Source organism: Xiphophorus hellerii, chromosome 13, assembly GCF_003331165.1.
Source record: "Xiphophorus hellerii strain 12219 chromosome 13, Xiphophorus_hellerii-4.1, whole genome shotgun sequence".
In the NCBI taxonomy this organism is placed as follows: domain Eukaryota; kingdom Metazoa; phylum Chordata; class Actinopteri; order Cyprinodontiformes; family Poeciliidae; genus Xiphophorus; species Xiphophorus hellerii.
In genome coordinates, this window is record NC_045684.1 from 5569893 (window position 1) to 5592770 (window position 22878).

Sequence of the window (22878 nt, forward strand, 5' to 3'; positions counted from 1 at the left end):
TCTCATAAAGTACATAATAAAATAATAATGATCACTGTTCCTGAAAAAGAATCTTAAAATACTTTTTTCTGTGCAACTGAAACACTGTATATGTGGTGTTTAAATAATTGTAAATGTAACTTTCAGTCATTTCAGTACATTTTATTAAAAGTTAATCTGTTATCTTAATGAACATCCAGTTACGAAACAAAAGGTATATAAGAGATCTTTAATGGATAAAGGGGAAAAAAATCTTACCAAGTCGGCGTGTCTTCTTCTTAAGGTAAATAAGTATCCCACCAATGGCTGCAACCACAATCAGAATAGTGACAGCAGCACCAATGGCGATGGGCATATTCTTATTGTCTTCCACAATAATGTGATCTAAAACAAAATAAACTTCATATTAATTTTAGTTCACTTTTAGTACTTCTGTGGATTTTAATAAACAAATTACTAGACATACAATCTATAGTAAGATTGTATGTCTACAGGTATTGTGATTGGTTGATAGAAGAAACCAATTTTACATATATATATTTGTTTCATATACAAACAAACAATGGGAAACTAAAAGTTTCTCACCCCATTTCTCTTCAACACGCATTTTAGAGGCACGATGATTAACTTCACAGGTGTAGATGGAAACATCAGACTTCAAAATCTCTACATGATCTCTTCTCTGGAAGGTGTCGTCATTATTTGGGAGAACTCCAGTGCTCACCAACCCGTCCTCTAGAGTCAGGACACGTCCATTTCTTTTGATATACAGAGTGATGTCCTTTGGTAAGAAACCCGTAGCCAGACATGTCAAAATTGTGTTTGTCTCAGACTTGGCTTTACGAGTGAACAAATGCACTGTAGGTGGACCTGATGAGGGAAAAATGGAAAAGTTTGTTGTAGGATAGACAACATATATGGCAGAAATTTTAATCAATAACATTTTCATAGTCATATGCTTTCATTCATGAGATCATTTAGGCACCTAAAACATAAAAAAGCCTTGTTTTTTTAATAAAGTTTCTCTTTAAAGTACACCAGAATAAAAGTTTTCAAAACAACTGATTGTTTTGTTTGACTTTGTTCAGGAAATTATTTTTAAGCAAATCTGAAATAAGCACATTGTTGGGAGAGAGCATATGGAAAAAAATAAACAAAAACATGTAGGCAAGAAAATATATACATACTGGCTTTTAGAAGCTGCTCTTTCCCGAAGTCTCTAAACTTGCTCATCCATTCCATGCATTCCTTCTCCAGGTAGCCCTTGGTGTATTCCTTCAGCACCTGGACCTCATCCCACTTCCTCTTGGTTTCTTCTGCTGCATGAATGGGAGCAACCCAAACCTGTCTGTCATCGTCAAAGGACAGAAAGTCGTTTCCATCATAGTTGTACATGTCCATCCCACGGACAAACTGCATCGTCCCATCAGGCTGAGTTTCACCCTCGCAGCCATGCATCCACTGGAGAATATGGGTGTCTGCAAGAAAACAATAGAGAAAAAACTAAATAAACATCAAGAAAAAAAGATTTCAGTTATAAAAAGATTTAGAGAATTAATAAACTGTTATATCTTGTTGCTGTCGTAAGAATCTTGACATTTAGATTGGACCTGTGTCAATGATAGTTTACAGTAGTCATTACTTTAATGCTTTGATTATTGACTGTAGGTATCCTAAACTCCTTTGAACTTACTTGTGTCATTCTGTCTCATTCGTTTCATCAATATGTCAATGTTGACCTTGAACCATTGCTGCTTGCTCTTTCTGGACTGGGTGCCTTTCTCCCAGTACTCTTGTTCAAGATGCTCTTTCATCCAGTCCTGTTTGGGAACTTTTATTTGGTTCTCACTGTCATAGTAGTCAATCATACTGTTATCCAATAAACCCATAGCAGTGAACTCATGCAACCCTGGGAGATTCACTGGCTTGGAGAAGGCCGTGTAGATGTACGTGAGGGAGTGCGTTTCTGTAAGACAGAAGACAGAAAAATAAATTGTGCAAACCCTGTAATTATTTAGGTGAAACTTTGGTCAAAATCTCTGGATCAAAATGCTCCTGGTGTTAAGCCCTTTTTCAATTTGAGTTCAGACATTCATGATACTTAATATTTTGTATGTAGTTATTGTTAAAAAATGTTTTACTTTTTCAGATAGGGAAAGAAAAAAGTAAAACAGATGTACTATACTGCTGGGACAGAAAAAGAAACAGAAAACACCCCAGTCTTGATGGCACTCATGTCAAAACTATCCCAGTAATGTTGTCTGCCTACATTCAGCCAGACTGCCCCACCTTCACCTGGAACTATTTGAAAGGACTGATGCCTTCCTGGAACATTTTATATAATGGTGAACAATATTTGTTGGGTTGAAGTTTAAGTATGGTATATATTTTTTAGTCTCGTACATGACAAATCTGCCACAAAATTTTTACATATTCCAAAACATTATTAGATCAGTCAGAGATTAGAGCTCATTAACTATTTTTCCTTTAAAGTTTTCACCTTTTAGAAATTCCAGACTATTATCAACCATCTACCATCAGCATTCTTAACACTTTAATATTTAATAACAAAGGCAAAGTTTAGGTGAACTTTCTGATTATCTGGGATGTTATATCCTCCACATAGGAACATCCTATGTGGATATAATATCCACATAGGATGTGGATCCTATATGGATTATGAACTAATTTCTAACTAGAAATTACTTAATTTCTAAATTATGAACTAAACACACATAGCTAAATATCAACAAACATATATTCTAAGTTTAATAGAAGAATACATTGAGTTACTTTCACAAATGTCACAAGCAGTTTCACTTTTATTTTAACAAATGCACTAGAAATTGTCAAAGTACAAAAGAAGAAAAAGAAAAAAAAAAACACTTACCGCAGTTGACTGTCATTCCTGTCCCCAAAAGGACCAAAACAGCCAGGAGTGACATTCTGAACCCAAATTAAGTTCTGCTCCTCGGGGAGAACTACTTATGTTGGGCTGTAGGACGGTGCTCCTCTCTGTGTTTGTTCCTAAAGCTCACCTGTTAGACTGGTTCTCTCTTTCCTGATCTGTTGTTACTCCTTCACCACTGTGCCTTTAGGGACCATCGTAAATCAGGAAACTTTTGACTTCCTTTAAAATTAACATAATTTTCAACCACTTATACATCTGCCACAAAAATTAACAGCAATAAAAATTCAACACGGTAGAGCAGTTGTTTTGCAACACACATGCCACTTTGATCAAAGACTTTCAAGATTTTTCATAAAATATATTTCATTGAAGATAAACAACCATGAGCCATTCCAAACTGTGTACATTTTTCTAGCAACATGAAATATTCAGATTTTTTTTACAGCTCAACTAAACCACAATCAAAAAAGATAATTCATAGATGACAAAAAACATAAAACTGCAAAGCTTAAAACATTCAGATTCAAAGCTGGATTTTAAGCCTAATTTAATAAAAATTTTAATTAAAATTAGAATCAATAAATCATTATAAAACAAGAAAATGGGAGTTTGCAAAATGTTTTCGGTTTGTTAACTGCAGCATTAATTCAGTTCTCCAAAATTTTATTGCTACCAATTATCAATCTGTGAATATTTTTCTGATTTATTAACATAAAAAGAATTAAAAATACAAAGAATTCCAAATACCCAGGTAATCTACAGTAAGACACAAGTAATTGAAAAATACACAAAATTAAAGTCAATTAAAAACATTTTCAAATAGCTCCAAACAAATACAGATACATTGAGTTTGACAACTATTTTCTTATTAAAGTGTAACCAAAACAGATTTGTATTTTACAAGACTTAATTTCTTTACAAGTTCATATTTGATGCGCTTTCATTTTATAGCCATTTTGGAACCAGATTCATCTTGAAATGAACAAAAATAATAACAAAGGAGAAACTTATTAAAGTGGATAAAAAGCAAAAATGTTTTGTGATCTGGGGAATACGACTTAAAAATGGGATCTCAGATTTTTTCATACACCATCCGATTTTAATGTATTTTTCTTGTTTCTTTTCTTAAAAAGACATTACAAAATAAACTACATAGTTTTAAAACTTGCTTTTATTTCAGTCATCCCTTCTAGGAGTAGACCTGACTTCAAAGTCCAATAAAATACAAGCAGTAAATCAGGCTTGTAAAACAAGATGGTTGGCACTGAGGGGGACTGACTTCAGTGAACTACAGAAACCCAAAGAGAAAATTGATGACAAAAAAAATCCAGATTCTTCAAAAATTAAATCTTCAAAAATCAGATTACGCAATCGCATCGATTTATTTTTCAGCCCTAATAACAATATTTACACTTGACTTACTTTGATACTTAAATTAAATATCATTATGATTAGACATGAAAACATAAAAATTGTAAAAAAGTGGCTCATTTGCTTTCATATCAGTTGCAGTTTAAGTCGATAGAGTTTAGGCTCAGAACATTTCAAATGTTCAGATTTACAGAGATCAGTGAACGCTCTACCATGTCTTTCTGATTTGAAGATGGGGTTTTTTTTCTACCTACTTCCTTGTATTGTGTAACAATAATAAGCTTGTGGTGCATGTTTCATTTATCTGTTTTCGTGGAGAACTTTAAATGTTCTTAAAAACTAAAGAGTTTATTTGAAACTTTCCACCCATCTAATGTTATCGAAATGCTTTTTTACACAACTGGTGCTAAATGAAAAGAAACGCCTGTCTAAACCAAATCGGATTTTACTCCTCTAATCTGGCTGCTAACATCAGAGTCAGTAGTCATCAATTCAGTTAGCCAAATTGTCTCATTGTTTATGTTACATTTATCACATTTTAAATCTGAAATGCATGACCTTGTTAAAAAAATATAATTTATAAGAGTATTCAAATTTTAGTACTTTAAAGCTTCCAGGAGCCCATTTTAATATTTAGCAATACCATTTTCAACATAAACTCTTTCTTTCCTTGAGTTTTAGTTTCCTCAATTGTAAGTACATTCCAATTACATTAGCATGTATTGACAAAGTTACTTCTCTAATGTAACAAACCTCAACCTATGGAAACATAGGTTATTCAATTGTGTGATTGACCTTGAGTGTCTTTATATATCTATAACAACAAAATTACTGCACAATATATAAACGCAAAAAGTGATCTAAACGTTCCTGTGCTACCACCACAAAGTAATGTTCTGAATTTTCACTCAATAGAAGAAAAACCACAACCATAATACATCTGAATTCCTGTTAGTGGTTCTGCGTTTGAATACGATTGAAGCATATACACATGTAGAAGTGAAATGTAACCCTATAAACTGTGCTCCCCCAGCTGTTTAGAAATATCAGCTCTGAAAAATACCAACACCTTAGAGATTGTCTATTGATCTGAGAGACAAATGAACAAGCTTATTACTAGTACAAGCTCTGGTATCATTTCAACTCCAAGAATGATTTGCCTACTTTATGCATTCTACTACTCTTCAAACTTTCTTTGAACGTTTCAGTTAGTTACTTTGCATTATGACAAGCAAATACATTTGTTTTTATTTTCACTTGCTGCTCAGGTTGAGGGAGCATAATTTAATTTTGTTAAGTTTTTACAAGAAATGGTATAGGTTTTGTAAGTTTCAGTAGATTTTTGTAACGTCGTTTTTACTGGGAGACAGTGAGTAACAGATTCAACATTTAATAAGCTTCCCTAACCCAAGTTATTGAAATACTTTTATGGCTTCAAGGAAAGTTCTATTGTCCTATAGATTTTAATGCAACAGCCGACTCGAAATTTGGTAGTTGTTGAAATGAAGTTCTGTTAAACTGAAATTGAAAAATAAAAATGAAAAGTGTGCTAATATTTCCAAGTAATATTTCAAGAATCAAATTAACAACATAATTATGTTCCTATCTGACAAAGCAGCTTAAAGAACAATAAGCATGGTTTTTTTAAACACACGTAAAGAAAAATCAATCAAACTGCAGTTTCCCTAACTACAAAGAGCCTCAGAGGCAAGCCAACAGAATAAAAGTGCTCAAAGTTTCCGAGTCACGGGTTAAAAATATGCTCCAAACTGGTTATTCAGGCTACAGCGATGTTTGCAGTCATCTGACTAGAGTTCGGATGATCATCACTTTCCATTGAACTCTGAATTACTTGAATGAGGAGTCTCCCTTTAATCATTGGATTCTGTGGCTGTTGGGACAAAATGACAAATCTTTCTTCAGTAAATGTGAATTTTCTTGATTTACATAAATACATAAATTGAGTTTTTTAGGTTTTCAGCTACCAAACTAACAGAACTGCATTTAAGCATGAATACTAACAAATCCTCCTTTTACTTTTGGATTACACCACAAAAAAGACAGGAAGGTGTTTTGTTCTTTCAGAAATTAAGATTCATGCAGCACAAGTTATGCTATGCCTGTCAGCATTGTGCAGTACTTACAACCAGCTCCAGAGTCACTCTTGTTAAGAGATTCATCCGAGCCTGAAAACGAGCAGTCAGATTAAAATTCAGGTTTTACCGGTTTGCATAATAACCTTCACATAATCTCTCTGTGTCCTACAAAGCTAGGGCAGATACGCCATAAACCAAACTGTTTCATTATATATGCAAGAGCACTCCTGAAGCAACTCTCTCTCATCAAGGTTTGCTGGTACAGTTCTTTTCTGTAAATACTTAATATGGGTCTTTGTGGTACTTACTCTTTTTATCTGATTCTCCAGATGAAATCCCACTTTCTGCAAGCACAGAGTGAAATGTTTTAAGAAATGTACAAAGTTAAATGTCTATGGTCTTGCAATTTTGTAAATAATTTGTAAACAATTTCAGATTTCTTAACACCATTTGTGTCAGTTTGCTCTTTTCTTTTATTAACTAATATTAAATTGCAACAATGGTTAGAATGTTCCCCTAGAGTTTGGTAGGCTGACAACATTTGACTGCAAACTTTATATTTTATATATATAAAAGTAGTAGTGAGAAATAGGAAAGAATGTCACAAAACAGGATTTTTAATGCATTATTCAACCTTGACTGTTGTTGTCTCCCTCTCCACCAGCGTTTCCTGTAAAGACATAGTTTGTAATGATTGATGACTTTAACATAAGTAGGACAAATAATATTAATATAGTTTAAAATAGGCTGTTCAATAACATTTTTTAAAAGGTAAGCATTATTTATAATCCTCAAAGGAAAACCTAGATCAAAAGCTTCATGAAATTTATATAAATTAATGTGATGATTTTATTTTTGTAGGTTTTACAAATTGTGATTTTAAAACTGTATGACAATCAGAAAAACTGCCCAGAGTTTAATTCATTTGACCAGAACTGGAAGCAAGTTGATTTGAAATGGACACGTTAATATTTCACCTTCAATATGTACTCAAATTATGCTCAGAACTGATGCTATATAAAAAAAAATGAAATTAAATATACTAAAGGGAATAAATTTACCTTCAGTTTTATTCATGAGGGGTGTGGTAGCGCTGTTATCTCCTGTACCTGCACAGAGGTGTACATACAAGGTATATGAAGACCAAATTGCTTTAAAATCATTTTAAACACTTCTGTTCTTCATTTTAATCCATGTAGCACTGTCTACACTCAAATATCCTTTAAGGATTGCAGGGGAAATGGTTCCTATCTCCAACGGTCATTGGGTGAGAGATGGGGTTCACCCTGGATAGGCTACCAGCAGAGACACACAGCACAAACAACCATGCAAACACTAACATTTAAAGGCAGATTTTAACCAGACATGGCTGTTTCTGGACTGTGGGAGAAAGCTGGAGTACCCAGAGAATCCACACATAGATGGGAAGAACCTGCAAACTCCAGAGAAACCCCAGGCTAGGGTTTGAAACCACTGCTACTAGGCAACAATGCAAACCCCTGAAACCACTGTGCAATAAATCCATGACAGCTGAAATGGATTTTTACTCACCTTTATTTGGTACTAGTTACTATTGAATTAAGCAATGTAAAATGACAATAAACACTTACCGTTGTTTTGAATCATGTGACCATTGGTGCCTGCACAAACAGAGACACACAGATTTATTGATAAGAAGATTGAACTGTTTCACAAACTTGTTTTTTATTAAATAATCATAAACTAGCATCATGAGTATAAAGAGTAAAAATCATTAATACCCAATTAAAGTAAACATGTTAGGTCAGTAATAATGTAATGCTTTGCAGTTCTAAAAAAAATACTTCTTTAATTTTAATGTACTGGTGTGTTAACATTTATTTAATGATTTATGGTTTATTTAGCAGCAGTGGCTCTGAATTTTTATCTCTACACAGATTAGAAAGAGGAGTTGTGATTGGTTGAGTAAATGATGTCCATGTCATGTTGAACATAAAGGAAAACGGCAACAATGCAAACACCTGAAACCACTGTGCAATAAATCCATTACACCTGACAGCTGAAATTGATTTTTACTGACCTTTATTTGGTATTAGTTACTATTGAATTAAGCAATATAAAATGACAATAAACACTTACCGTTGTTTTGAATCACGTGACCATTGATGCCTGCACAAACAGAGACACACAGATTTATTGATTGCTACAACTTTCACAGACACTGCACTAATGCAGAATCATACATAAATAAAAAAAGCAATAAAAAAAATCCTACTTACTATTAAGGAAGAATAATTTATAAATTAACCTTGGAAAAAAAGTTTGGCTCTCTCTCTTCTTCAAACTCCCAGGTCCTCTCAGCGGGCGACGTGCAGCCACCAGGAAAACAACAATGCGTGTTGACGTCACAGAATTACAGAGTTTAATCCCATACAAAGCAACGTATGAATTAACAACAAAACTGCAGAGGAACAGAGATATACATTCATTACCTGAGACAAGAAAAATAGAGAAAGCAAAAACAAAGAAAAGGCAAAGACGCGTCTTTGGAGAGAGCTGATGCAAAAAAGCAAAATAGTGGCAGCTGTCTGAATTATTACTCCTGTGCACAAACTCTTATACTGAAGGTGTGTCTTTCCTTTTTAATATATTCAATTAAGGCGTACCTCTGGTTGACCAACTGGAAGCTACCTTGGACACTCAGAGAAACTTAGAACTCCCAATAATTTACACCAAAGATCAAAGGCCATTTGCTCTCTGGTAAAACAAAAGAGCCAACAGCTGCGTCCTGGCCTCCTGGGTTCTATGGTCATTTGGGTAAAGAAAAACATGAGATAAGATTTCACAGATACCTGTGGAATCCGGAGTCTCTCCCGTTATCTCTCCTTACATAAATTCTCAGGACAAACTTAAATCCAGTAATTTGGTTCAAAGTGGTTATCTTCACAAAACCCCATTTAGCATAAATCCTGAGCAATATTCTAATACTAAACAAAACATTTTCATTCAAACAATTTCCATTTGATTCTGATATTGTCACAGATAGTACGATTTTCAAATACATTCATCATTTACTAGATTAGTAGTTCTACAATTAGATAATACACTCTTTGTTAAAAACATGTTATTAATACTTAGAAAAATGTCTTAGAAATTAAATGTTAGTGGTTTCAACATTCTATGTTGTATTCAGTTTTACACCATCCCAGATGTTGGTTCTGGAAGACTTTTGATCTTCTGTGAACCAAACAGACTTCTCTCTTCCAGGCTCAAGTGATAGTGCCTTGCAGGAGATGCTAATTTTATGGCCTCCTGTTCTCTGACAACACAGCAGGGGCCCCATTGAGAGATCCCCTTTTGATCTGCATTTGGTTACTGTACTTTGAATACTTGCCCATCAATAGTTTAGTTTTAAATCCTTAACACAAACCTGTTCAAAATTAAGAAATTTCTTCAAAATAAGAATGTTCAATATACCTTTTACACATGCCGTAAGATTAACTATATTAAGCACTAAAAATAATCATTTTTCCTCAACATTACCCTGCTTTTCGCCAACAGAGTCTCCTGCACATACCGAGATACATACATTTACAGGTATGGTTACTAAAACTATTTTAACTTAAGTGTATGACACTTTAAGGTTTACACTTCAGGAAAAAAATGTTTTTTCACCAAAACAAACAAAAAAAAAATTGAGTGAAGAAAATTAATGAAATGCGACTTACTGGAGGTGGTCACATCATCTAGACCTAAAAATAAAGACATATGTTAGTATATCTCCTTACTCATAAACAGCTCAGTAAACTAAACAAACATTTTAGTATACATGACACTTGTACTTTAAACATAGTGTGAAGTGATTGACAAATGCATCGCAAAGAAATAAAGCACTTACTTGAATGAGTTGAGCCTTCAGAGCAATCTATTAATGCAGAAACATTTATTAAAAACATTTAACAGCAAATTATTTGCATACTAAATCCCCCAAGTTAATAATCACAACCTGATAAGCAATATCCTAAGACGTTCATGGTTTAAATAATACTTTAAAATAAATATTTTTAAAGCATTAAAAAAATAATGCATTGTTTAATTTTTCTAAAGAAAAATTTAACAATTTCTAGAGAAAAATTAAGCAACTCTTTATGAGCATGATTTCTTTTAAATTACCAGGATTTTAAACAATAATAATAATAACATAGATTATTCATTTAAACACAATTTAAACAATAGTTTTTTTTGAAGACTTGAACCCTATAAACAAGTAATGGCATGATAATACCCCGACCATTTTTGACCAGTGGGGGGGGGGGGGGCACCACATTGGCTTATCGCCCCCTCCCCCCAACCATAAGCATAACCAGATCATACATCTTGTGTATACAACCAGATACAGTCATACTCAGCAGATCAGTTCAAGAACACTTTACTTTTTCCTTTTCAAAATTCAGCAAACATTACAAGTAAGATCAAAAGAAATATCCTCTGGATCTACTGATTATACAACAAACACAATTGCAGATAAGAACAAAAAATGACGTCTTGCACTTCAGGAAAAAGATCCAATTGTTGAGATATTATGCATTTAAGAGGAAAAAAGATTCATAAAATTGCTTGCTCTGCTGTCTGAGCATCCTATGTGAAAAAATATTACATAATTAACAGACCTATTCTACCTCACATTCAGTGCTGACCTTACTAAACACCGGACTTTACAAAAAATGCGTTGCATGATAGATATCTAACTTATGGGTCCACTCACTGTACTTACAGCCGAGGTAGTGAAATAACTTCTAATGTCTGTCGTTCTTTTCTTTTTTGGTGGCGACATGGTCTCGGAGACTCATAATAGATGTCAAACTCAGAAGGAGACGCGTTCACTTTCAGCACCATGGACCAAGCTTCCGTTCCGCGTGTGGCCAGCTGGCCGCCGCCTGTTGCAGCTAATCAAAGAACGTAGATCCACGTTCTTTGAGCCAATACCGGGTCGTCATAGTTCATAACAACGAATTTTAAAATGAATGCTACCACTGCGTAGTATATTGAAATATTAAACTAATCAATGTAGATTTTCGTTTATTTATTTTGTTTTTGTTAAAAAATACAAATGTTTTTTTTAATTAATATGGCAAAAATTGGTCGGGATTATTTTATATCCCTTGAATATTGGTCGTGACATGTCACGACCGTCCATACCCAAACCTACGTCCATGACTGGGGGTATATTTGTTTTTTCTGTCTTATTTTGTTTCTCCTGTCAACCAATCACAGCCCCCAAAAGGCAGTAATAGGTCAACCACAGCTCCTCAATAGAATAAAAAAATTCTATCATCTCCTCACTCACAGTTGCTCTCAGCGGCTTCCTGAATATATATCAGAAAATATATATTTCAACAGCTAGAACTCTTTGACATAAATTTATGGGCTAGCAGTTAACACATGGAAAATGCAATAGGTAGGTAGTTGCTGGATGAGAGTATGATTTGGTCCACCAGCCAATAACACTGCTATGATATTAAAAAAACAAACTGACATATCAAAAGTGCAACAAAAAGTTACTCAGCCAAACTCGTTTCAATGTGCATTGAAGAGGCAGGATGTTTAACTTCACAGGTGTAGTTGGCAACATCAGACTTCAAGTTCTCTACATAATCTCTTCTCTGAAAGGTGTCGTCATGATTTGGGAGAACTCCATCGGTCTGTACCCTGTCCTCCTTAGTAAGGATCCGGCCATTTCTTTTGATATGCAGAATGATGTCTTTTGGATAGAAGCCCGTAGCCAGACACGTCAAAATGGTGTTCGTCTCGACGTTGGCCTTACGAGTGAACAAATGCACTGTAGGTGGAGCTGGAGAGGATATTGGAAACTTGTGTTGGTAAGACAGCAATAATGGAACAATGTTGAAACACATATGGCAGAAATTTCGATCTCTTATATTTTTCATAGCAGTATTCTGTCATCCATGAGATAATTTGGACACTTTAAATAAAAACAGACATGTCTCTTCTATATTTTAAGCTTCTCCTCAAGAACACAGAAGTATACTCTTTATACACCCTAATTTGATCATAATAGTTTTAAATGACAGTGAAATAGTTTCATTTTGTGATTTTTTAAGAGATGTCCCTGTAAAGCATAATACCAACTTTTAAATGTTCTTGTAGTGAAATATTAAGGTTTTTGTAAACAGCTGAATTTTTGTTTGATTTTTTTTCTGTAATTTCTTTTTTTAGTAAAGTTAAACAAAGCATTTCGTAGGCACATAAACTTTGAAAAAGTCACTAAAACCGAAGAATGTGATGGATTTAAGGATACCAGTCTGTAAAGCATCAGATCGCTGGGGAAAAAAGGAAGAAGAGGAGATGGAGATGGATTGTGGGCATCTTGTATCTCTAGCATTATGCACAATCAGCAGAAATAACAGACCTTTTGGACATACAGAAAGTTTCACATGTTTTTTGTGGTTCTTGTTGTTCATTGTGGACTTTTGTGTCACGATTGTTTAGCCCAAGTATTCATACATTTGAAACCTTTTCCATATTTCATCTCTTTGCACAGATTGAAGCATAAAATGCCTCATAATTGTGAAATAGAAGGAATATAGTTTGTTGTTTTGGGAAAGGCCAAAAAATGCTTAAAAGTTATACATACTGGCTCTTTGAAGCTGCTCTTTCCCAAAGTCTATAAACTTGCTCATCCATTCCATGCATTCCTTCTCCAGGTAGCCCTTTGTGTATTCCTTCAGCACCTGGACCTCATCCCACTTCCTCTTGGTTTCTTCTGCTGCATGAATGTGAGCAACCCAAACCTGTTCATCATTGTCAAAAGACAGAAAGTCGTTTCCATCATAGTTGTACTTGTCCATCCCACGGACAAACGTCATCGTCCCATCAGGCTGAGTTTCACCCTCACAGCCATGCATCCACTGAAGAATATGGGTGTCTGTAAGAAAATGTAGGAGAAAAAAATAATTAAAAACTAAGAAACAAAAGATTTTGCAGACAGGTACATTTTCTGAGAATAAATAAGATGTATCTATCGATAGGTTTATTTTAATTCCTAACTAGCAAAGATTCAACCAGAGACATAATTGTCTTTTCTGCAGAAAAGAGAGACTTGAAAACAGACGTGAAGAATCGCTGTAAAACACTGTCTGGGATCAACTCTGCCAGATCTTTCTCTGTATTTGGCTTTATTAGAAAATACAAGGAAGGAGGTTGGGCCTTCTCACATAGTCACACAAAGAATTTGACCAATGACCTTTTTCTACAGGGTGCTCTGGAACCTTCTGTGGACATGCCCTTAAAAGGGCATGGCTGACCACAACTAATCAGTTACACATGGAGCTGATAACACAGGAATGTGCAAAGTCTCTAGCCTCCAGGCAAACATCCTAAAAATGGTTAATAGTATTTCACAGAAGGAGTCAAGTAAACATCAAACAGAATAATAATATGAAAACATAACCTTTCAAATAAACTCACAAGTAAATAAACTTAGATAATTATTCTAACATCTATCTACCTGTGTCATTCTGTCTCATTCGTTTCATCAATATGTCGATGTTGACCTTGAACCATTGCTGCTTGCTCTTTCTGGACTGGGTGCCTTTTTCCCAGTACTCTTGGTCCAGATGCTCTTTCATCCAGTCCTGTTTGGGAACTTTTATTTGGTTGTCACTGTCATAGTAGTCAATCATTCGGTTGTCCAGTAAACCCATGGCAGTGAACTCATGAAACCCTGGCAGATCCACAGGCTTGGAAAAGGCCGTGTAGATGTAATAGAGAGAGTGCTTTTCTAAAATAAATATAAATAAAAGAACAGGTATTAATTTAAAGAGAGGCTTGTGAAAAACTGAAAGTGGTTATGCTTTGAACTAGTCATTTTATGTAATATTGTCTTGATATATAGATATTTTGGTCAAAGTAACTTAGAATATGACATGGGCCGATTACTGGCATCAAAGCTGTCGAACATTTATGGCACACCATAACTGAGCTGTAAACTAGATAAAGTGCAAAAGTGAGTGGGGGTTTAAGAAGCCTTATACAGTTTTCTCTCAAATGACAGACAAAATTCAATCATTTGGAAATATTACTGGTCAGGTTGTTAAAACTTATAGTACCAAGCATAAAGCAAGTTCACCCTCTCAAAAACCAGTGAACTTTAATTTTATAAAAAACACTAAACACTGGAACTAGACGGTATTTTATATATCCAAAATAAATAAACAACTGAAAACAATAAATAAAAGGGAGATAAAAAAAACACACATACAACTGAAACCATAAATAAAATTGATTATGATCTCTTTCTAAACAAAATTGACCTTCATAAAATATTAATAATCAGAATTGGAATTACTGAGATCATTTTAATTGGTCATACAACTGATGGATTACTTAATGAATCGCTTATGGCAACAGGCTTAGTAGCTAATGCATCTATGAAAAAAATCATTTGTTATAATGCGAATTGCTCCAGTTTTCTCCTTAATTTGTTTAAATTTTTGTCTGCAGTTTTAATGAGGAAGTTTTACAGTCACACCTCATGTCACAGTTATCCAAGCAATGTTGTTTGTCTACATGGCCCTTTCACAAACTAGATACTTACGAAGTTCTAGAACATGCTTGAATCCCACTCTATTATATGGATCATAGCATCAACTGTCTTAACTTTAAGGTGTTTTGATAAATTATGTAAAATTTCCCAGATATAAACCCAGTGAACTTTATGATGTTCACTGGATCGAGAACTTTATTAATTTGTTCCCATGTTTATTTCAGGCAGCTGAAATATCAATTTTCTCTCCTCCTCCCCCCAAAGCTCTGGCATATACAGAACAAATGTTTTCAAACTTACTTGATTTATTGTTGATGATGAAAGGAATAAACAGAGTTAAAGACTTGTTGCTGAATTAATTTGTTCCCATGTTATGGAGGGGGAACAGATTATTTCAGGCAGCTGAAATATCCATTCTCTACTCTCCTCCCCCCATAACGTTTGGGAATAAAGGGCAACTGTTGCCAAATTCTCAAAAATTGTTATGTGTGATAGCCTGTAGTATACTAGAAATGTCCTTAATACAGTAATCTGTCATATTTTACATTAGAACGGGATTTACCAGAAAGTCCACGCTCTCGTCTTTTCAGGAAGTCTTAATTTTTGTGCCATGCTTTCAGCCATCCTCTTATATCAGCAATGAAAAATTATAAATACACACTACGTGTTGAAAAACTGTGTTTTGGTGACTGACTTTTATTTCTGTCAGGCGTAAGTGACAAAAGTTGGAAAAAGACCGATTCTCTTGGCGTTTAAAATAACACAAAACATCGTAAAAAGACCTCGTTTATTTAATTATTTTTACAATTTTGTAAACAATAGCTGCCGATTAAACTAAATGTTACAAGCTTGACATGATTAACTGAGTTGTTTTTACAGAGAAATCGATCAGAAGCGCCCTTGAAAATGGTCAGATCCGCCTCTGTGGCTGTAATGCGCGCTCCCGACACAGGGGGAACAGATTTTCGCAGGGGAACAGAATTGCGCACAAGACCTCGATGCCTTGTTGTCTTCAACTTCGAAGGGTTTTTTTCCTCGGTTAAGATGCTTTTAGGGTTCCTCGGACTTTAGACATTTTAGTTTTTTACTTCCAATTGTTGTAGTGCAATTGATCTACTGTCGCAAAAAATAAAAATGTTCAAATGCCTTATTTTCAAAACAAGCATAATTTTTTTAAAGAGAAAGAGAAAAGCGACATAGTTAAAATAAAGCTTTTGTTCTGTTGGTCTTCCTAAATTTAACTGAAGTCTTTCAATTTCTTTAAGTTCATGACCATTTCAAAATAAGCTGCCTTGTTAAAACTTTAGAAGAACCTAGAATTTTAAACAAATAAACATCGACTCTTTTGAAATTTTACAAGAAATTCATACATGAGTTATTTGTTTTTAATGTTTTTTGTAATGTCATATTTGGAATAATCTGGAAGAAACAGACATCAGATTTCACTCTACTGCATCTTCTTTTTATTGCTGTGTTTACTCTTTGTAGTGCAGTGATTTCTCAGCAGCACACTATAACCTGTTTTTAATCTCTGTGATGTGTTTATTTTACCAACGTTACACATTCCATTTTCTTAAATATAATTTAATATTTAAAAAAAATTGAAATGGTATTTGTTTCCCTTTTCAGAATTATTTTCTTTTTCGCAAAGCAGATTGTGTGCAGGTTTTATTACATTTATTTTGATCATAAACCTCCTGTCTTTCAGTCGGTGCCAGCTCATGAAATTTTCTTAAAAATCAATTTTGAAATAAACAATATTTTAAGTTACAAACACTGCAAAGTTGAATTTGGTCGGTTTTAATGTACTGCATTAACATTTTTAATAGGTGAAAATATTTTAGGAAACTGATTTGATCATTTGTTTTTATGACTTCTTAACAGTTTTTGCACTTTCCGAAAAGAATGTCTGTTGAGCTATACCATAATCATGGTTTTTCCTTGCTTTCTGTGACTGAATGTTAGTTATTTTGTAATAGCCCGTATGCTACACGCAGATTTTCCTAAATTTACAAGGATCCATGAATGTGACATTATACTCTTCCGGATTTCATCAGACTTTTTTTTTTTTTCAGTTGACTCACTTCCTCTTTTGTTCAAATATTTTGTGGAGCTTCAAATTCATTTTGAATGACAGCGAAGTTGACGATGCAAATAAATCATGTTTTTGCTTTTGATTATATGCAGAATTAAATACCTACACTTCGTGTGGAGTAATGTAGCTTTTGTTTTGCTCCTTTAATTGTGAAGTATTAAAATTTCGAGTCTGTAAACATGAGCTGTTTTTGTTCATTAGATGACTCTCTCTACTCTTATCGACATTTAGGACTGGCAGTGACTAGTTAAGGTAACACACCTACACGCCTAAACCGACCAGCGTCAGCCTCAGTGTCTTTCTTCATGATCAGCCAATCAGATAAATCGTAATCAGTCGCTAGGCAGATTACAGCATTATAGATTTGACTGAAAGCAAGTAGTAATGACGGTTTTGGAAATGTAAAACCGAAAAGCAAATAAGATATTGTGGTAACCGACAAGGGCATATGCATTTTTATTTATTCATTGCCTTTTTAATACTCTTTAGCCGAATTACTGGAAGCTTCTGATGTTTCATATATCTGTTGGACCTATGTCCTCCTTATATCGAAGCAGACTAAAAAGTCAAAATATAGCTTTTTTGATATAATATTATCATGTTTGCACATAAGAATGCCCTGTTCACTCATGGAAAAAATGCTGTAGAAGTATCCATGAAAACAACAGGGAAATTGAAGAAGTTGCTGAATGGTAACAAAATTCTAGTTTTAAATGCAGGAAAGACGGTGGCAATATTTTTTCAGATAATTGGAAAATTTTTATATTATCTAGATATTCATACAAATGAGAAGAAAATTAGAAATGTGAATAAATTGTTCTCCTTAGGTGTGACTTTTATATAATTTACAACTTTAAAAATCATGTTAGAAAGCTTAGAAAGTCTTTGAAATTTACCAAACTTTAGGCATAGTCATGGATCTCTTGCCATTGAGGTTTCACATATGTATCTAAACTATGACATTTTTGTGTTTTCTACATTGTGTGACTAAACCTCTTGCATCAATGTAGAAAAGTAACTACAGGCTTCATGACATGAAATCCAGACTATATGACGACTGTCATTTTCTTTTCAAATATGATTTTTTTACATTTCAGAAGTCTCATACTTCATGCAAACATTTTTTATGGGTATATGATTGTTTTAAGAAATGTAAAAAGTTAAATGTCTATGGTCTTGCAATTTTGTAAATAATTTGTAAACGATTTCAGATTTCTTAACACCATTTGTGTCAGTTTCCTCTTTTCTTTTATTAACTAATATTAAATTGCAACAATGGTTAGAATGTTCCCCTAGAGTTTGGTAGGCTGACAACATTTGACTGCAAACTTTATATTTTATATATATATATATATATATATAAATTTATATATATATATATATATATATATATATATATATATATATATATATATATATATATATATATATATATATATATATATATAAGTAGTAGTGAGAAATAGGAAAGAATGTCACAAAACAGGATTTTTATTGCATTATTCAACCTTGACTGTTGTTGTCTCCCTCTCCACCAGCGTTTCCTGTAAAGACATAGTTTGTAATGATTGATGACTTTAACATAAGTAGGACAAATAATATTAATGTAGTTTAAAATAGGCTGTTCAATAACATTTTTTAAAAGGTAAGCATTATTTATAATCCTCAAAGGAAAACCTAGATCAAAAGCTTCATGAAATTTATATAAATTAATGTGATGATTTTATTTTTGTAGGTTTTACAAATTGTGATTTTAAAACTGTATGACAATCAGAAAAACTGCCCAGAGTTTAATTCATTTGACCAGAACTGGTAGCAATTTGATTTGAAATGGACACGTTAATATTTCACCTTCAATATGTACTCAAATTATGCTCAGAACTGATGCTATATAAAAAAATGAAATTAAATATACTAAAGGGAATAAATTTACCTTCAGTTTTATTCATGAGGGGTGTGGTAGCGCTGTTATCTCCTGTACCTGCACAGAGGTGTACATACAAGGTATATGAAGACCAAATTGCTTTAAAATCATTTTAAACACTTCTGTTCTTCATTTTAATCCATGTAGCACTGTCTACACTCAAATATCCTTTAAGGATTGCAGGGGAAATGGTTCCTATCTCCAACAGTCATTGGGTGAGAGATGGGGTTCACCCTGGATAGGCTACCAGCAGAGACACACAACACAAACAACCATGCAAACACTAACATTTAAAGGCAGATTTTAACCAGACATGGCTGTTTCTGGACTGTGGGAGAAAGCTGGAGTACCCAGAGAATCCACACATAGATGGGAAGAACCTGCAAACTCCAGAGAAACCCCAGGCTAGGGTTTGAAACCACTGCTACTAGGCAACAATGCAAACCCCTGAAACCACTGTGCAATAAATCCATGACAGCTGACAGCTGAAATGGATTTTTACTGACCTTTATTTGGTACTAGTTACTATTGAATTAAGCAATGTAAAATGGCAATAAACACTTACCGTTGTTTTGAATCATGTGACCATTGATGCCTGCACAAACAGAGACACACAGATTTATTGATAAGAAGATTGAACTGTTTCACAAACTTGTTTTTTATTAAATAATCATAAACTAGCATCATGAGTATAAAAATCATTAATACCCAATTAAAGTAAACATGTTAGGCCGGTAATAATGTAATGCTTCGCAGTTCTAAAAAAAAAATACTTCTTTAATTTTAATGTACTGGTGTGTTAACATTTATTTAATGATTTATGGTTTATTTAGCAGCAGTGGCTCTGAATTTTTATCTCTACACAGATTAGAAAGAGGAGTTGTGATTGGTTGAGTAAATGATGTCCATGTCATGTTGAACATAAAGGAAAACGGCAACAATGCAAACACCTGAAACCACTGTGCAATAAATCCATTACAGCTGACAGCTGAAATGGATTTTTACTCACCTTTATTTGGTACTAGTTACTATTGAATTAATCAATATAAAATGACAATAAACACTTACCGTTGTTTTGAATCATGTGACAATTGGTGCCTGCACAAACAGAGACACACAGATTTATTGATTGCTACAACTTTCACAGACACTGCACTAATGCAGAATCATACATAAATAAAAAAAAGCAATAAAAAAAATCTTCTTTTCGCCATCAGGGTCGCCTGCACATACGTTTACAGGTATAGTTACTAAAACTATTTTAACTTAAGTGTATGACACTTTAAGGTTTACACTTCAGGAAAAAAAATGTTTTTCACCACAACAAACAAAAAAAAAATAGGGTGAAGATAATTAATGAAATGCGACTTACTGGAGGTGGTCACATCATCTAGACCTAAAAATAAAGACATATGTTAGTATATCTCCTTACTCATAAACAGCTCAGTAAACTAAACAAACATTTTAGTATACATGACACTTGTACTTTAAACATAGTGTGAAGTGATTGACAAATGCATCGCAAAGAAATAAAGCACTTACTTGAATGAGTTGAGCCTTCAGAGCAATCTATTAATACAGAAACATTTATTAAAAACATTTAACAGCAAATTATTTGCATATTAAATCCCCCAAGTTAATAATCACAACCTGATAAGCAATATCCTAAGACGTTCATGGCTTAAATAATACTTTAAAATAAATATTTTTAAAGCATTAAAAAAATAATGCATTGTTTAATTTTTCTAGAGAAAAATTTAACAATTTCTAGAGAAAAATTAAGCAACTCTTTATGAGCATGATTTATTTTAAATTACCAGGATTTTAAACAATAATAATAATAACATTGATTATTCATTTAAACACAATTTAAACAATAGGTTTTTTTTGAAGACTTGAACCCTACAAACCAGTAATGGCATGATAATGCTGATTATCATGCCATTAATCAATGGCATGATTAACGGCTTTTCATCTCTTGGAAAAACCCAGGAGATGAATGTTAAACAAGAGCTCAGAAGAATGAATTTTGATAAATTAAATATTTTGTTTCTGGATTCATTTTATACATGAGTCAGTGCTGGGAACAGCGATCAGTAAGTGGACAAGATTTTTCTTTCATAGAGTCAATCACTTTAACAACTACCTGTGATTCTATTAAGCAAGTACAGAGAAGGTGAATACGTTGTTGGATGTTGCAAATACTTTCTTCTTGGTGCATGTACAGGAAGTTTTATATATTAATTACAGTGTTAGACAACTGACTTCCATGAAAATTAACTCAACAGGAATCTAGCCAGCCTGATGAACTGATAATGTGTCCAGCTGACTGATGATTTGTCTCATCAGTCAGTTGCAGCTGAAAAACTCAAGAAGTCAGTCTGTGGAATTATTTAGATCAACTGTTCCCATAGTTGAGGTTCTTAGTGATCAGAAATCAGACTAAATTTCAGCAATGATAATGGTGAAGCATATTTTCAACATAGACGTCAAAACATTTAAACATTAGATGATATAAAACCAGAGCCAATGTATGAAATTAATATATCATACCAATATTCTATATCTTATTTAACCAAGTATCAAAAACTACATCGTTATCCTTGCATATAATTCACAAAATTGAATGAATTAACATGGGTATGAATATGACCTGCTGGCTTCCAGCGTTTTCCTTGTTAAAACCAGAAATTAATTCTTGATTTCTTGATACACCTTATCATGTATTATACACACAACAACTTTTTGTTGGAGGTGAAGCTTCAATGGATCAAACACCTCACTTCAAGCTACATGAAGAATGGAAATGAAAACTAGTCTATTATGTAATGATGGATCGTTGAACCACTCAGTATGATTTATGACATGCCATAAAAACCATAATAAAATAATAGAGACCACTGTTCCTGAAAAAGAAGTTAAACTTTTTTCTTAAAAGATAATCAATTATCTTAATAAATGCATATGAAACATCCAGTAAGGAAAGAAAAGGTACACAAGTTAATTTCAATGGACAGAGGGGGGGGGGGGATCATACCAAGATAGTGTGTTAGAAAAATTATCTAAGTTCATTTACTTGTGAGTTTATTGAAAGATTATGTTTTCATATTATTATTTTGTGTGATGTTTACTTGACTCCTTTTCTTCTGTGAAACACTATTAACCATTTTTAGGATGTTTGCCTGGAGGCTAGAGACGGTTGCATTCCTTTGGTATCAGCTTTCTGTGGGGCTGATTAGTTGCAGTCAGCCCCATGCAAGTTAGGAAGTTAAATAAACCTATCATAGTGTGTGTTCAACTTAAGGAAAGCAAGTACACCAATGGCAAGCACGATCAGGAGAGAGATAATAGCAACAATGATGACGAGTGAATTTCCTTCTTTGGGCTCTAAAATAAAACAAATGTGATACCTCCTGAGACCCGGCTCATTCATTTGTGTCCTTTATAGTGGACATTTTGTTCACCTGTATTTTCTTTTACTATTTGAGTTACCCTATCAAGCCCTGCAGTACTCTTTAGAGGACATCCTGGGCTTTCCAGTGATGTGTCATGTGATAGGTTTGCATGCTGGGAACTCACTTTTTCTTTTCAATCAAAATGGCTGGTATACCAACAACCACATTTTATGGAAAGAGGAAAGGTAAGCAAATTATTCTTTATCTATTGCTATTTTTACCATAATAATTATATATAGTCTTGTTTATTAACATGTCAATGATAATATTTTTATCTCAGAAAACAGTTCTAGGCTAATGTATCCAATTCTATTATCATATTAGATTATTGCTGTATTAGTATTTAGTATTTTAGTACTTATTTGTGTTTTTTTTCCATCCAACATAATAGATTCACACCTGGGCTTCCTGTCTGTCAAGATGACCCTAAAATCCGAGAACACTGGAGTCCAATCCAATACTTTTCGCAGTACATCGACAACAAAATCTTTGAAGATTTGGC

The 22878-nt window shown here is 33.6% G+C and overlaps 1 protein-coding gene across 1 annotated transcript in view; it reads right to left on the reverse strand.

The window, feature by feature from the left end:
• The window catches only part of LOC116730854 (uncharacterized), an 89901-nt gene that overhangs the window by 23938 nt on the left and 43085 nt on the right, over nt 1–22878 (reverse strand). The window contains exons 29-39 of the mRNA XM_032580375.1: nt 22205–22308; nt 20464–20494; nt 20294–20317; nt 19990–20019; nt 19487–19516; nt 18931–18978; nt 18506–18541; nt 13865–14137; nt 1167–1457; nt 565–849; nt 238–363 (exon numbers count right to left, since the gene is read on the reverse strand). Of these exons, the coding sequence (XP_032436266.1) occupies nt 238–363; nt 565–849; nt 1167–1457; nt 13865–14137; nt 18506–18541; nt 18931–18978; nt 19487–19516; nt 19990–20019; nt 20294–20317; nt 20464–20494; nt 22205–22308 (1278 nt within the window). The remainder of the gene's footprint in view (nt 1–237; nt 364–564; nt 850–1166; nt 1458–13864; nt 14138–18505; nt 18542–18930; nt 18979–19486; nt 19517–19989; nt 20020–20293; nt 20318–20463; nt 20495–22204; nt 22309–22878) is intronic.